Genomic DNA, 13,945 nt, shown 5'->3' with positions numbered 1-13,945 from the left:
TCAGCTTGCAGTGCTTTGCAACCCGCCTTAAGTGCTTTATCACATCCCTTCGAATCCAACCTGTGAATTAGTACTGCCGTTCAGATGCAGAGCAGTATGAAATAATTTACTCAGGACCATCTAGAGGAGATTCTCGATTACTATTGGCTGGCTTCCAAAGGGCTGTCAAAATGGCAGATTCCCAAACAATCTTAACTCCCTATATTTATTCGTCTTCTAGCACACCCCGAGATCAAGTTGACTCTACTGCCATGAGAAAAGCTGGATGTTGTGTAGCAATTTTACAACAGCTGGCACCAAGGTGTTTCTGGGAGAGTGGTCAGTAATGGGTTTTTGGGGGGGGGGGCAAGCAGGGGAACATGTCACTGAAATCAGAAGATAGTACAATGTGATTATCAGTGAATAATGCTATTTGCTTAGTCAAGGTTGGTAACAGATATTTTGGTAAACTGTCACCAAGCTAGCATATATTAAGCTTGTAGAACCACTTTGGAAAAACAAAATGCCCTATCAAGTTTTTCCTGTCATGGACATTGGCAAGGAATTGTCATATGCACTTTCCTCATTCCAGAGGTCTACGTACTAAAAAGATACTGGCTTGATGGGGCACCATCTGGCTGTATCACTTTTGAGTGTCTTCGTTATTCTAGGACTGCGATTATCAAAAAAAATCCAGGCTCAATATGAACGCAGCAATTATGCCCTTAATTCACAGTGCCAAGTTCAAAGCACCAAAATGTGAGGTGCCTGAAACTACAAGAGGAATAAAACTGCTTGCTATTCTATTACAGACAGTTGTAAGCTATGTAGACGACTTGGGACTAGCAGATAAAACTGCTCAGGCCAAGCTGGGGGGGGGGGGTGGAATCAAATATTGTGGAATAAATATTTGAGATAGGCTCAGCTGCATCGAACGCAAGTCCGCATGGGCGAAGGTTTTACCAAAGAAATGGGATCAATTATTTACAGATTTTGCTGCAACAGAAAGAAAAAGCTAGTCCGGAACACATGCAATGTCAACAATCTTCAAGGATGCCACCATTTCTCCTTCCATATATATATGAGGCTTTATTTTTTACCCCAGAACATCAATGTGTGCCAGTTTGTAAAAAACGTTATGAATAACTAAGCAAGCTTAGATGCAAACTGGAGTTCTTCTAAGCAATTTAATGAAATATTTCATCTCATTTGCTTCTAGTACCTGCAACCAAGTTATAACCATGTCAGAACACAGAGCAATAATATATAGGGTTTCCTTTTTCTATTGCATTAGACCCGTCTGATGTTTCTGCCATTTACATCACAGGGCCTCTGTCCTGAAACCAACTCGCACAAGCTTTTTCTTCAGCAAAAGCCAACGACCCATGTGCTGATGAACCATAACGTTTTTAGGAATTAAGTTGGCCTTGGAATGGAGCGTCACAATTCACCTCACATAAGCATTTCCCTCTCCAACTGGCCAATCTGCTTCCCATTGGAACAGTAGGCATTGTGAGTTAAAGCCAACTATTGTACCAACTCGTTTTCAGAATGATTACTTCCTCCAAAGTAAATGCGTGAACATGAAAGCAGACACCACGGGCACAATGAGAAAGATGCATTATGAAAGCTAATGTGGTTACCTCCTGGTACTATTATTTTGTTCCCAAATGTCGTTTTCCCCTTTGAATGTGGTCAATTTAACAATTAGGTCAGCACATTTCGGATTTCTCTTTACATACATCAAAATTTCTACAAAAGGAGAGTACAATGAAATACATGAGTTCATAAATGCGAGGTACCATACAATTCACACTAATTTACAAATGGTTATTTACACTATTGTATATACACAGTCAGATCCGGTTACTGTGAATCAGTTCGCTAAGCCATCCGCAAAATTCACCAAGAGAACCCCAGGCCAGAGTTCAAAACAATGCAAAAAATAAAAATCACCATCATTACCTAGGATGCTTTGATGTTTGGATCAATCAGGCATAATGATTAACCTGGTCTGATTGCCAAACTGTGAAGTAGAAGAAGGAAAAGAAAATCACGCAATTCTGCTTTACAAAAGCTACTAGGCCACTACGGTCTGTCAGGTGATGTTACACAGGGCTGAATGCCACTTCTAAGAACCCTCTTCACGTTTTCAGTATTTTATTAGTGTCGTCGGTGACGGCATTCAGAATCAATAGCTTAACGGTGAAGGCAACAGAATAGATTTTGGCAAGTCACAGCCAGAATTACATGAGGTTGTTTCTAGAGCTCTGGAAAAAAATAAGAGTTCAAATACTTGATAAATGTGAACAAGTTTGGGGTTTTCGGGGGGGGAGGGCAGTTCTAATTTAATGACAAGACCACCACCCTTCTAACTGAGATTAGAACAGGACAAGACAGTGTCGTGTTAAAGAGGCAAAGAGCTAGTTTAGAAAATGAGAACCAATTTTCTCTCCATGGCACCATTACATTTGTACAAGGCCTGTGTCAGAATTATTTTAATAGTCTAAATCCATGATGCAGAAGATGCCATACCAAGTAGACCTTTTCCCCCCTCAAAGTAGTGTTTCACAAAGAATAGGCTCTCCCTACTTGTTATTTTATCAATGCTTTTATGGAGTTAAATTAGTGGGTGTTCCATTTCCCTGTTCAACCTGGAACATGCCAAATGCAATGGCACAGACCAGCTTCATATCACTTAATGACCTTACAACAGCAAAAATGAAAATAATGGGAATGTAGTTAGCGCCTCTTTCTTATGATTTGACATCCTTGTGATCAGCAGCTACCTTGGAGATGTACACAGATTTTGGAAAAAAGCAATCACCAGAGAAGCATTTTTATTCACCAGGGATGCGCTTGCCTTTAACATCTGGGAAATATATATTGCCGCCTGATGATACTTTAATTTGCTACTACTGGAAATGCTGATTATAGGATGATTCACAATACTGCTTTTTGTCCGCTTTGTACAGCAGCAACTATAGAGGGGTATAGAAAAAATTCATCAAGTCAGCCAAAATATCGAATACCAAAGAAGAAATCCACACAGTTGGATGATGCCCACCTGTGAGATCGCACATCGCAAGAGTGGACACCAAGGTCTAAAAATAAGTTTCATGAAAACTGGAGAAGAAACAGGGAGACCAGGGGGGAAATGAACTGTTCCCTCAAGGCAGGAGGAAAAAATTGAGATTCAGCCTGCCTCCCACAATTCTTTGCTCCTGCCTCGGTCACATAGTGAGGTCTAGCAAATATAGTAACACAAGGCAGAAATACAACCAGCCACTTATCTCTTCTATAGAACTCAGTATTTGTCAAGAATGGAGGCAGCCTGTGTCATTCTTTACTACCCAGAAAAACGAAGAGCTCAACTGTCTTCCAGCAGATGCAACAAGCCCTCTGAGAGAACACTGTGATCTGTCTCGCCAATTTCAAAAGTAGCCATTAACAAGTATTCCTTAAAATCTGTGAGTGGGAAGAACTAGTTCCTGCATTCAACAATGTATGGCAATTTTTGCTTTAAAAGCCTTGTACACTTTGTTGAAAAACATTAAGGTTTTCAAAAATAGTAAGTTAATTTTAATTTAATTCATCCAGTACCCAAGACTAATGATTTTAGAATAAGATGCCATTAAAGACTACAAAAAAGCAAGGAGGACCAGACCTTGGTAAAGAAATTCAGTTTTCGCAAGAGAAATTTACTCTGTGCTGACTTTTTCTAGAGCTCCAGCAACATCCTTGACCTGATAAATTACACTTTCCTCTAACTAGTTAGGTCAACACTGAACATCAAGAGAAGCTGCCCAATTTAAGAAAGTATATCAATAAGTGCTTAAAAAAAACTTATTAGAAAGTATAGATATCATAATCCATTAGTATTAAAAAGTTTTAATAGTGACTAGATTTGAATGCAGCCTACTGTCTAGTGATTAGTTCCACTGTCCAATGGAACTACCCCCCAGCAGGGCATTTGAAGATTGTGGCTTTAGAAACGAGATAATTAGACACCTCAAAATGTGTAAAACCATGAGATTATTTACAGAAAGAAACAGAAAAATCATTCAGTGATCTTTGGGGTGAACTTTTCATCCTTGTTAATTGCTGTATGTATCATTAAACAAGCCAGGCTTATTTTAGCCAATGTTTAATTTACAGAGTACTATAAAATAATTCTGAATAAATATCCTTGCTGAGTCTGTGCAACAGGCTCCCCGTAATATTTCTTAAGGTTTATTTGGGTTTACATATACTGCGTATGAACACAGACTTTGTACAAATGGGCACTTAAGTGGCCAAAGTGAAGTGTTTCAGACTAACAGAGTTGACTGTGTGGCAATTCAACTCAATGCAGTGACTTTCAAAGTTTAAAGCCTTTTACCCTACCTTCGAAGACACACACACACACACACACACACACACACACAGCGCGTCAGCTAAGTAAACATTTGTTTTTCATTTCACATTTCTGAAATTCAAACCATTCTTGGGTAGGATAGCTTTCGAAAGAAAAGGAAAGAAACGTGATTGTGATCAAATCCTCACTCTTCAAACGCCATCTATTTCAAGAATGATCTTGTAACTTCGCGGCTTTGTGCTGGCCACGAGCTTGCCACCATCCAGCAAAGCAAAGGAGGCAACCTACCAAATAACAGATCTAATGACCGAAAAGGAAGCAGGGTAAGAACAGATTATCAACGAAACATGGCAGAGTTTTGCTCCCAAACGCTAGAGGACTGCTCGGCGGCTTGTCCTGCTAGCTCCTTTTTGCGTCTCTTATGAACATGTATAGTCCCTAGACTACATGCCAAAGCGTTCAAAGAGTTTTTTGGGGGGTGGGGAATAAATCATTTTTTAAGGGAGGGGAATGACAATGACACTCTGGAACAGTGGTCACTTAAAGCTTGCATTTGAAGCTAGAAGCTGCCTCCAACAGGATGAAAGCATCTACAGTAACTATGTGGTGGCATGTTTTTCTTCATGAGCGAGCAGACCTCTGTAAAAAAAATTCATCTGTATGTTACGTAAGAAGGATGTCCAGTCTTTTTTCACAGTACTGAGGTAGAGCTTGGAGAAATATCAGCATGGGAATTACCTCCCATCCTCTCCTAGCAACCCAAGTCAGCACCCATGAATTGCACTTTAATGCAAACTGCTTCTGTTCATGTACAGGTTTTGTACACAGTCTGCAAGAGCACTGAAGTTGCTCTTAAGTTAATGTCAATGTAACATAAGATGTACGAAGTCCTTCACAGTATTAGAGCCCACACCCCCTCCTTTGAAGAGAACTGATGAAAAGCAGCAATGGAATGTTAAATTCATAATAAATAATTCACATTTCACGTTAAAAATTACAAGAGAAAAGATTAAATTTGCTCTCCCTATGCTTTATAAATCTAATGCTTCTATTCCTTCTACAACAGCAGTAAGATCCTCATTTTAGGTTTAACATTAAGAGATTGTTGTTTAGAGGCAATGAAAAGCAAAAAACCACCATAGGAACGATACAAAACTAACAAATGTTTAGCTTTTTCCATTATCTGTACTCGGATGAAAAAAAAAACTTTAAGGAATAATCTGATCCAGATGTAGATAACTGAAGCTCTCAGTTGTTACTCAGGAAGTTTTAATGTCATGACTTCATTTTTCATTTTGAAGTACTGATTGAAGCGAACAATTGCATACCTATTAGAGGAAATAAAAAATGTTAAATCATGTCTTACTGCCTTTGTGGCACAATTAACATGACTCTACTTACAAGCTTTTTGCAGTTAACTTTAGTTTTTCCTGCCATCTAGTGGTTATAGAATGCCTTGCATATTTGAGAAACTTAGTTCTCATATGCGGGTAAGTAGCTAAAAGGTATTTCATGCCAAAATGGAAGTCAGGCCATAATGCTTCATTCAGGGCTTGGTGGATTCAGGTTTCCTTTTTGAGACATTTCAAGCACAAAACAACTACTTAGGCTAATAAATTCAACCCAGATAGCACCACGGCCCCTACTCTGTAACGGCAAAACACTGGAGCTGCAGGTTTTGATAAATGCTTATTTAACTGGCATTTACACACAGTTCGCACAATGCAATCTTAAGCATGGTTACTCAAAAGTCCCGGTAAGTTCAACATGATTTACCTAGTAGCAGGTGTGCTTAAGAACACAGTTCATATACATTGCCTTGTTGTAATCCTAACCACCCCATAAACCTAGGTTGGTACTGTTGGTACATGCTGCAGATGCAAACCTAAGTGTCATGTGTTAGGTCACCTACCGAGTTCATTGTAAAGGCAAGATTCAAAACAAGGACTTCCTCAAGGCTCCTAGTATGCTATAGCAACTCTTAAAAAATTAATCTACTGAGATTAATCTTGGTTTAGCTGATTAACTGGAGAGGGGTCAATTCTAATTTGTGGGGGCTAAGTTCAGTACATTTTTCAAAAGGGTGTTTTGGCTGTTCAGCGACTGACAGGAATGCAAGAAAGTATTAAAAATTGCTTCCAGCACACGGAGCATTGTTTTTTTATAAACCAAAATAGTTAATATTGGTCACTGTTACAGAATACTGTAAGAGGCAGGACCAAAATTTCTAAATTCCAATTTGAAGAAGAGTAGCACACAAAGGATATAGAACAAAAGTGAGCAAATCCAATTATAAAAGTAAAGGTAAAGGTAACCTGACTGTTAGGTCGTCGTGGCCGACTCTGGGGTTGAGGTGCTCATCTCACACTATAGGCCGAGGGAACCGGCGTACAGCTTCCGCGTCATGTGGCCAGCATGACTAAGCTGCTTCTGGTGAACCAGAGCAGCACACAGAAACACTGTTTACTTTCCCGCCAGAGCGGTACCTATTTATCTACTTGCACTTCGACGTGCTTTTGAAGTGCTAGGTGGGCAGGAGCTGGGACTGAGCAACGGGAGCTCACCCTGTCGCGGGGATTCAAACCGCTGACCTTCCGATCAGCAAGCCCTAGGCTCTGGGGTTTAGACCACAGCGCTACCCACATCCCAATCCAATTATAGACACCTATATATCAACCAGTTTGATATACCAACTACCACCACCTTTGGTAGTAGGAAATTTTACTTTAAACAATTAGGCAGTTAAACTGTGGGTAGCTATTCGTCGTAAACACTCTACAGTACAAGAAAACAAAACTAGTTATATTTCAGAAACAGCACTTCAAAATTCTGCATGTTAAACCTGATAGTCCTCTTTACAGAAGCAGCACTAGTCAGAGGTTCACAGGCAACAGAAACACTTGTAGACTAAGTTACCTACCCAAGAAAATCGAAGTCAATGGTGGAGTATTTGGCTTGAATCAGGGCCCACAATCCCCAGAAGAAGTGAGAGGCCTACACAAAAAAAACACACAATGAGGGTTAACACACACTTTATGTCCGTAACAAGAAAGTTATGCTACTAACTCATTAGCACTGTTAGAACGGACTTGCTGTTAATTGACTAGCTATGCATAGCAACACAAGAACTCTTGAACACTTAACATAGCCTTGTCTTATTGGATTTCAGGGTATCTGAGTTTGATAAATTTACCAATGATTTCACCATCTCCCTTCCTCCTCAAAGGAACTGAAAGGAGTCCTCTGATTTTTAAACGCCCCAAAATATAACATTATTAGATTTTAATCCCACCCTGTATTTCAAGGAACACAAGGCAGCAAGCAATACCAATATATTAATTTTTAACCAAGTAGCCTTACAGCGAACAATTTCAAGGTTGCAAACAACAAAATCAAAACTATGACTTACAACTACCAATGGAATGCCACCTTGGGGGGAAAATCCACTTCCAACTTACTCAGTTACTGTGTGACACAAGTGGTTTGTGGGTGTATGTTAAACATTAAACCACAGCTATAATTTACCCTACTGCTAATGCGTCCCTACTGCAAAAGACACAGGAGAAAAGAGGCTGTTGCTAGAGACCTTCAGATGAGAGAGAAACGCAGGGAAGGACGCCAGGTAAAAATGGGATGCAAGCAACAGATGAGAGCACTTAAAGGCCAAGGCTGAAGAGAACCACCTCAGATGAAGGAAGCAAAAGTGCAGCTGAGGGCTTCAAGGCAACTCTTCCTCAACTTTCTTGTGCACTTCCTGCCCTCGGTCACTACCCTTTTATGAATAAGCTGGAGGAGCCCACCTCCAGAGCTTTATGCCAAACAGCCTGAACATGAATCAAAGAAAGGCAAGTGTGTTCTCTTAGTTGCATTCAGCCCATTAAGTGTTCTTGCACAGGGAAGAATATTCCCCAACAACTGTGACGTTTACAACAATGATGTCAGGACACAAATACATATCCCAACAGATTAGGTTTCGCTGTATAGTATTTTCCTTTTGCAGATTCCTGTGGCCTTTCCTGGATCTTGTCTCATGTAGCAGTGAGATGGCCCAAGAATATTTTATTTCACATTTCAACGATCTAGAGACAACTCTAAGCCATTCATTTGTGTGCAAAACAGCTGCCAACCCAAAAGATCTGTAGAAGCATTATGTAACATTCATACTATGTGTATGTATTACCGTAATTACTCGAATGTAATGCATTTTTTGGCCAAATTACATCGCAAAAATTAGGGTGCGCATTAGATTCGCGTAAATACAGTACAGTGGAACCTTGGTTTTTTAATGTCTTGGCTGCCAAATGTTTTGGAAGCCGAACACCAAAAACCCAGAAGTGAATGCTTCCGTTTTCAAACGGCTTCATAGGCGCATTTCTCAATTTTCACCACAGACTTTGCCAACAGCCCTTTGATCCTCGGTTTTCGACCATTTCATAAGTTGAACGGTCTTCTGGAATGGATTACGTTTGAAAACAGAGGTTCCTCTCTCTCTCTCTCTCTGTGTGTGTGTACAGTGGTACCTTGGGTTAAGTACTTAATTCATTCCGGAGGTGCGTTCTTAACCTGAAACTGTTCTTAACCTGAAGCACCATTTTAGCTAATGGGGCCTCCTGCTGCCACTGCGCCACCGGAGCAAGATTTCTGTTCTCATCCTGAAGCAAATTTCTTAACCTGAGGTAATATTTCTGGGTTAGTGGAGTCTGTAACCCGAAGTGTATGTAACCCGAGGTACCACTGTACTACCTAAATTGAAAGAGTTTATCTGAAATTAAGCCAAAGAAATCTTAAACTTACCAGAGCAAACTGGTTGACTTGGACGTAAAGCACCTCAACCTCTTTCTCAGTCACATCTGTCCCAAATCCTTTATACTCCTTGTAGGCTTCCAGGTAAGATCTCAGCCACTGCTCTTGCAGTTTTCGGCTTGGATAGAGGCTATAGTCCACCTCACTCACACCTAAGAGACAATTGTTTTTGTTTTTTTTAAAAAGCCTAGTATTTCCAGAAATGTTTCTTAGTGCACTGTCATTAACTAACATGCATAACAGATGTGTGTGTCCTGGTGTTAGAAGTCATAACAAGGAACATAAAGAAAATTAGAGTACAGTTGCACCTTGGTTTTCAAACAGCTTAGTTCTTGAACATTTTGGCTCCCAAACGCCGCAAACCCGGAAGTGACTGTTCCGGTTTGCGAACTATTTTGGGAAGAACATCCAATGCGTCTTCCATGGCTTCCGATTGGCTGCAGGAGCTTCCTGCAGCCAATCAGAAGCCGCGCTTTGGTTTCCGAATGTTTTAGAAATTGAATGGACTTCCGGAACGGATTCCGTTTGACTTCCAAGGTACAACTGTACATATATCGAGGCAAAATACATTATGATTTTTCAGTACTAAAGCATGCAAACTTTTTGCTCTACAAAAACATGCACCTAAATGGATGATACTCCTGTGTGGCAGAACCAAGTGTATGCTTTATCTATGGCTGTTAACTTTCACTTGTTCTCTGTCTTAGGACCAATGAGACCAGCGCTCAGATCCCTTATAAGCCATGAAGCTTGTTGGGTGACCTTGGGCCAATCACTATCTCACAGCCTAACCTACCTCTCTCAGGATTGTTGTGAAGATGAGAGAAACTATGCCACCTTGAGTTCCTCGGAGAAGTGGATTATAACTGATAAATTAAAAAAAGTGATAAAGGGTACAGGAGGCTAAAAATGTTAGGATTCTTGCTCCATGTTTGCAGTCACGAGATTGTTATCTATCACATGACGGTGTATGTTTTCATTCCACAGTGTGGGAAGTGATGGAGACAGGATGTTTATGTTACTGTGTTCCGTGAAGTGGGACTATTGTCCTTTGTTTCTTTTTCTCTTTGCTGTCTGATGAGAAAGAGGAAGGAGTCAAGTCAGAATGCTCCGAGTGTATTATATGTAAATAAAGTAGATTAGCCAAGATGCTGTGCTACTGAGTTCTGTTACGCAAACTGCAAATACTCTGCAGGATTGTAAATGTGCTTATGCTTTTTGGTATCAGCTGCTGCGATGTTCGGGCTGAAGGAAGCTTTTGAAGCTCCTGAATGACAAACCAGGAGGGAGAGAACTTGCCAGTCGGGCATGTGTCTCTGCCAGGGTCCTACACGCGAGTAGGACGAGCCTAACAAAAAACCACAGAGCCAATGACGTATGACCTGCTCAGCCACTTCTTCTGCATGATGGGATCATTGAGAATCATGGGGATCTCGAAACATCGTCTCCTCGAGTTTTTATAAGATTCAGTATCTGTGTTCAAACCCCACAGTGGGATCCTTCCTCCAGTCCCACTTCAGCCATTGGACTGAGGAACTGGGTGGAAGGGAAGGGGAGCAGTAAGGATCACTGCTCAAAATGGGAAAGGAGAGTGAACACCTGAACAGAGACATATTTAGGCTTGGCATACGTCTGAAAAATGGCGGACATTACGGAAATGAGACACCTAAAATGGAGTCCAGGGGGGAAATTTTGAATGTTAAGAGATCTCCAGAATTTCCCGAACGTATGGCAACCCATTTCCCCCCATTTTCTGCTTTGGGGGGTTTGGGGTTTTTTTTTTTCTCCCAGGGGAGGCTGAGCCCCAGTGGCAGTGGAAGTGACAAGAGGTCACTTCCCTTGGCAGCGGCGGCAAAGCAGCGGCCTAGCCGCCCCTAGCATGTTGAAAAAGGGACCCCGTGCCAGGTGTGTCCTGCAGGCGGCTCAGTTGTAGCGGCAGTGGCAGTGAAGGACTGCAGCTGGGAGCTCGGGAGCTCCTGGAGCAGCCACCCCGCCCAAGGGGGTTGAAGTAGTGGTGTTGGTACAGTTTCCCCACCGGTACATGGCAGCAGGCGTCTTCTTGTGTTGCCAGGGTAGGCTGAAGCTGCTCAGGGTCACCGTCCCCTTCCAGCTGCAGCATCGTAGAGGTAAAGATGAGGCCCGGGCAGATAACGTGTGTGTGTGTGTGTGTGCGCAGGAAAGAGTTTAAACAAGATCTAGATAGGCCTGGATAGCGACGGGCAGCAAACTATGAGGAAGCGGAACAAAACCGGCTGTGGTAAGTTTGAGGTTGTGGGAGGGGGAGAAAGGTGGAGGCGCCTCACTACATGTTTCTAAGGGTTGTTGGGGGCCTGAGCAGCTGGGTGGGGTGTAGTAGTGAGGAATGTAAGGTGGGGGGCTATGTTGGAAAAGGGGATGCAATAGGACCTGGCCATTTTTGTTTTTCCCCGGGAGGGGTTTCCAGAGGGGTTTTTTTCTTCTAGGTTTCACCCCCTTTCTTTCCCTGCTAGAAGAATTGGCTCCCGAATATGCTTGGGGGAAGGTGGTTTTTTGTTTGTTTTTAGTGATTTCCTAAAAAAAACCACAGGTGTCAGGAATTTTACTTTTTGAAATATTGCAAGCCTAGACATATCGATCTCAATAGTAACAACTAATCCAGAACTCAACAACAGAGCTTTAAATGAGACGTAATATAAGCAAACCAACTAAGCTACCTGCAAATTCATTGAAGTGGTTCCCAATGTCATAAGCCAGGTAATTGTATCCACAGTACTCATAGTCAATGAACTTAACGTCACCTACACGAGACACAAAAAATAAATTTTGTAAGAGTAAGCACAAGGCAGTACCCCAAAGCTTCACTGTGTCTTTAACCACTTGCCAGTGTGTCAGCCTGTTGTGCTCAGATGCATGCACTTTAAGACATTCAAGGTTAGGGCTGTGTTTTTGTTTGTTTTAACAACTTTAATAAAGATATATACTGACCACAGTCTCACTAGAGAGCTTAAGATCTCTAATCATCACATTTGCTTTTCTGCCACCAGGGGCATCAGTAATGAACATATAATACTTGTCTGATTAGCTAGCATCCTTACTGGGTGTTTGTTTGTTTTTTAATGCAATGCTAGTAATTTTGCACAAGGGAATGTGTGCTACGCTATTTTGTATAGCCATTTCTTCCTTCACACAAGACTGAGCGCTTTAAAGAGTTTTTATTTTATTTACATTTCGGCACATAGTCTCCCTGGCAAATTATTCTAAAGTATCAGAACAAAAAAGCTGCATAATCCATTATAAGAGACAATACTGAGAGAGGAATTCAGTAATCTTTCAATTAAGCTTTCCTCACATTTTAAACTAAAATTTTGAAGAATTCTAGTAGCACCATTAGAGTTTCAAAACAATTTGGGAAGAATGGATATACATCTCAAACCTTGAAGACTTTTGAGTGGGAGAGACTAGCAGTATGACTGATTAGGGGACAATATTGGGTTGTGATGGGAAACAACATTTTGTTGTCAAACCTGGTGCATTTGGTGTTCCCACTACATGAACATTTTGCTAGTAAGCCTTATCTGCACTACAGAAATGAAATAGATCTAAATCAAGTTAACTTATAGTTCTGGAAGGGAATTATTGTTCTGTAAGGGGGCCAGGAATCTCAGTCTCTCCATAACTACAGTTTTTAACAGGATTCTTTGGGTGACGTGATGACCGTTAAGTTATAAAACCAATACAGGATTGTAGCATATATATTCCCTTAAGAGTTTACAAGAAAGTTTTTAGACTATACTTTAAATCAATGGAGTTTCTATGGAGGCTCCCACACCAATGCATTAACAGCAAGCTTGCAGACAAATCATTTAGACCCTACTGGCAAATCATGAAACTAGTTGTTGTAGCCTCTAAATGAATGCCATTTCCTAAAGTACTCAACTTGTTTCATAAAGATATACTAGTAAAAAAATCAATTCTGGTTTAAATCTCGATTTGCCCAAACACATTGTTTTAATGCATATGTCCACATTAAAAAAAAAAATCCAATAAAGATGGCAGGTGAAAGGCCTGCATATACAAAATGTAAGACAGTTATTTAAAGATAAACATTGTTTGGATTCAAGCTTATATACATTAAAATATAGATCTGCAGTGCCATCATCACCACCAGACAACCCTTGCTTTTATTCAAATGCTAATTTCCAGGAATAATTAACAGTATTACAAAATAAGAAAATGAAGCTAAGATACAGATGAGGCTGTTACCAGGCTCCGTGCTCTCCTAGGGGGGAGGTGCATGCGAACAAGTGATGCGATAAACCTCCAGTCAGTGCCTTTAAGTAGCACGGTGCACGCCGCCACTTGGCAGCAACAATGGCATACCTAATCTGTAGCAGATGAAGAAAATTTGGCAAACTCATATTTGACAAGACACAAAACTTTAAGGAGAAAAGTTCTGCATTTCACTGGTCCTCCTGTTCTAGACTGACATCACAGTGGAACTCAGCCTTAAATTTTAAGTTTTGCAAGAAATACAAATGTTCAAGATGCACTGCTCCCTTCGATTTTGGGGCTTCAATGAAAATTGGGTGTTGGCAAGCGTAATTTCATCCGTCCCCTGTCCCGTCCCCCCATGTTTGTGCCATGCTGTTTTTAAAGTTAGTTTATTTATAGTTTCCTTTTTTAACAAATAAGCATTTCAACAAATAAATTAAAACAATTCTCACCTATCAAACCTCTACTTCCATCCCTCTCAACGGTTCCATGAATTTTCCCTCTTTTTTTCTTCTATATAACCCAGTTATTTCTATTTATTCTTTCCCTCATCTG

General features: G+C 40.8%; 1 protein-coding gene across 1 annotated transcript in view; it reads right to left on the bottom strand.

The window, feature by feature from the left end:
* Window positions 1-339: 339 nt before the first annotated feature.
* Window positions 340-13,945, bottom strand: part of ETNK1 (ethanolamine kinase 1) — a 34,011-nt gene continuing 20,405 nt past the window's right edge. The window contains exons 5-8 of the mRNA XM_081023165.1: window positions 11,833-11,916; window positions 9,131-9,291; window positions 7,257-7,330; window positions 340-5,664 (exon numbers count right to left, since the gene is read on the bottom strand). Coding sequence (XP_080879291.1) covers window positions 5,592-5,664; window positions 7,257-7,330; window positions 9,131-9,291; window positions 11,833-11,916 — 392 coding nt within the window. The 3' untranslated portion in view covers window positions 340-5,591. The remainder of the gene's footprint in view (window positions 5,665-7,256; window positions 7,331-9,130; window positions 9,292-11,832; window positions 11,917-13,945) is intronic.

The sequence above is a fragment of the Podarcis pityusensis genome (assembly GCF_964106645.2).
Source record: "Podarcis pityusensis genome assembly, chromosome: 10".
Taxonomy (NCBI): domain Eukaryota; kingdom Metazoa; phylum Chordata; class Lepidosauria; order Squamata; family Lacertidae; genus Podarcis; species Podarcis pityusensis.
This window is presented reverse-complemented; position numbering and strand designations above follow the sequence as displayed.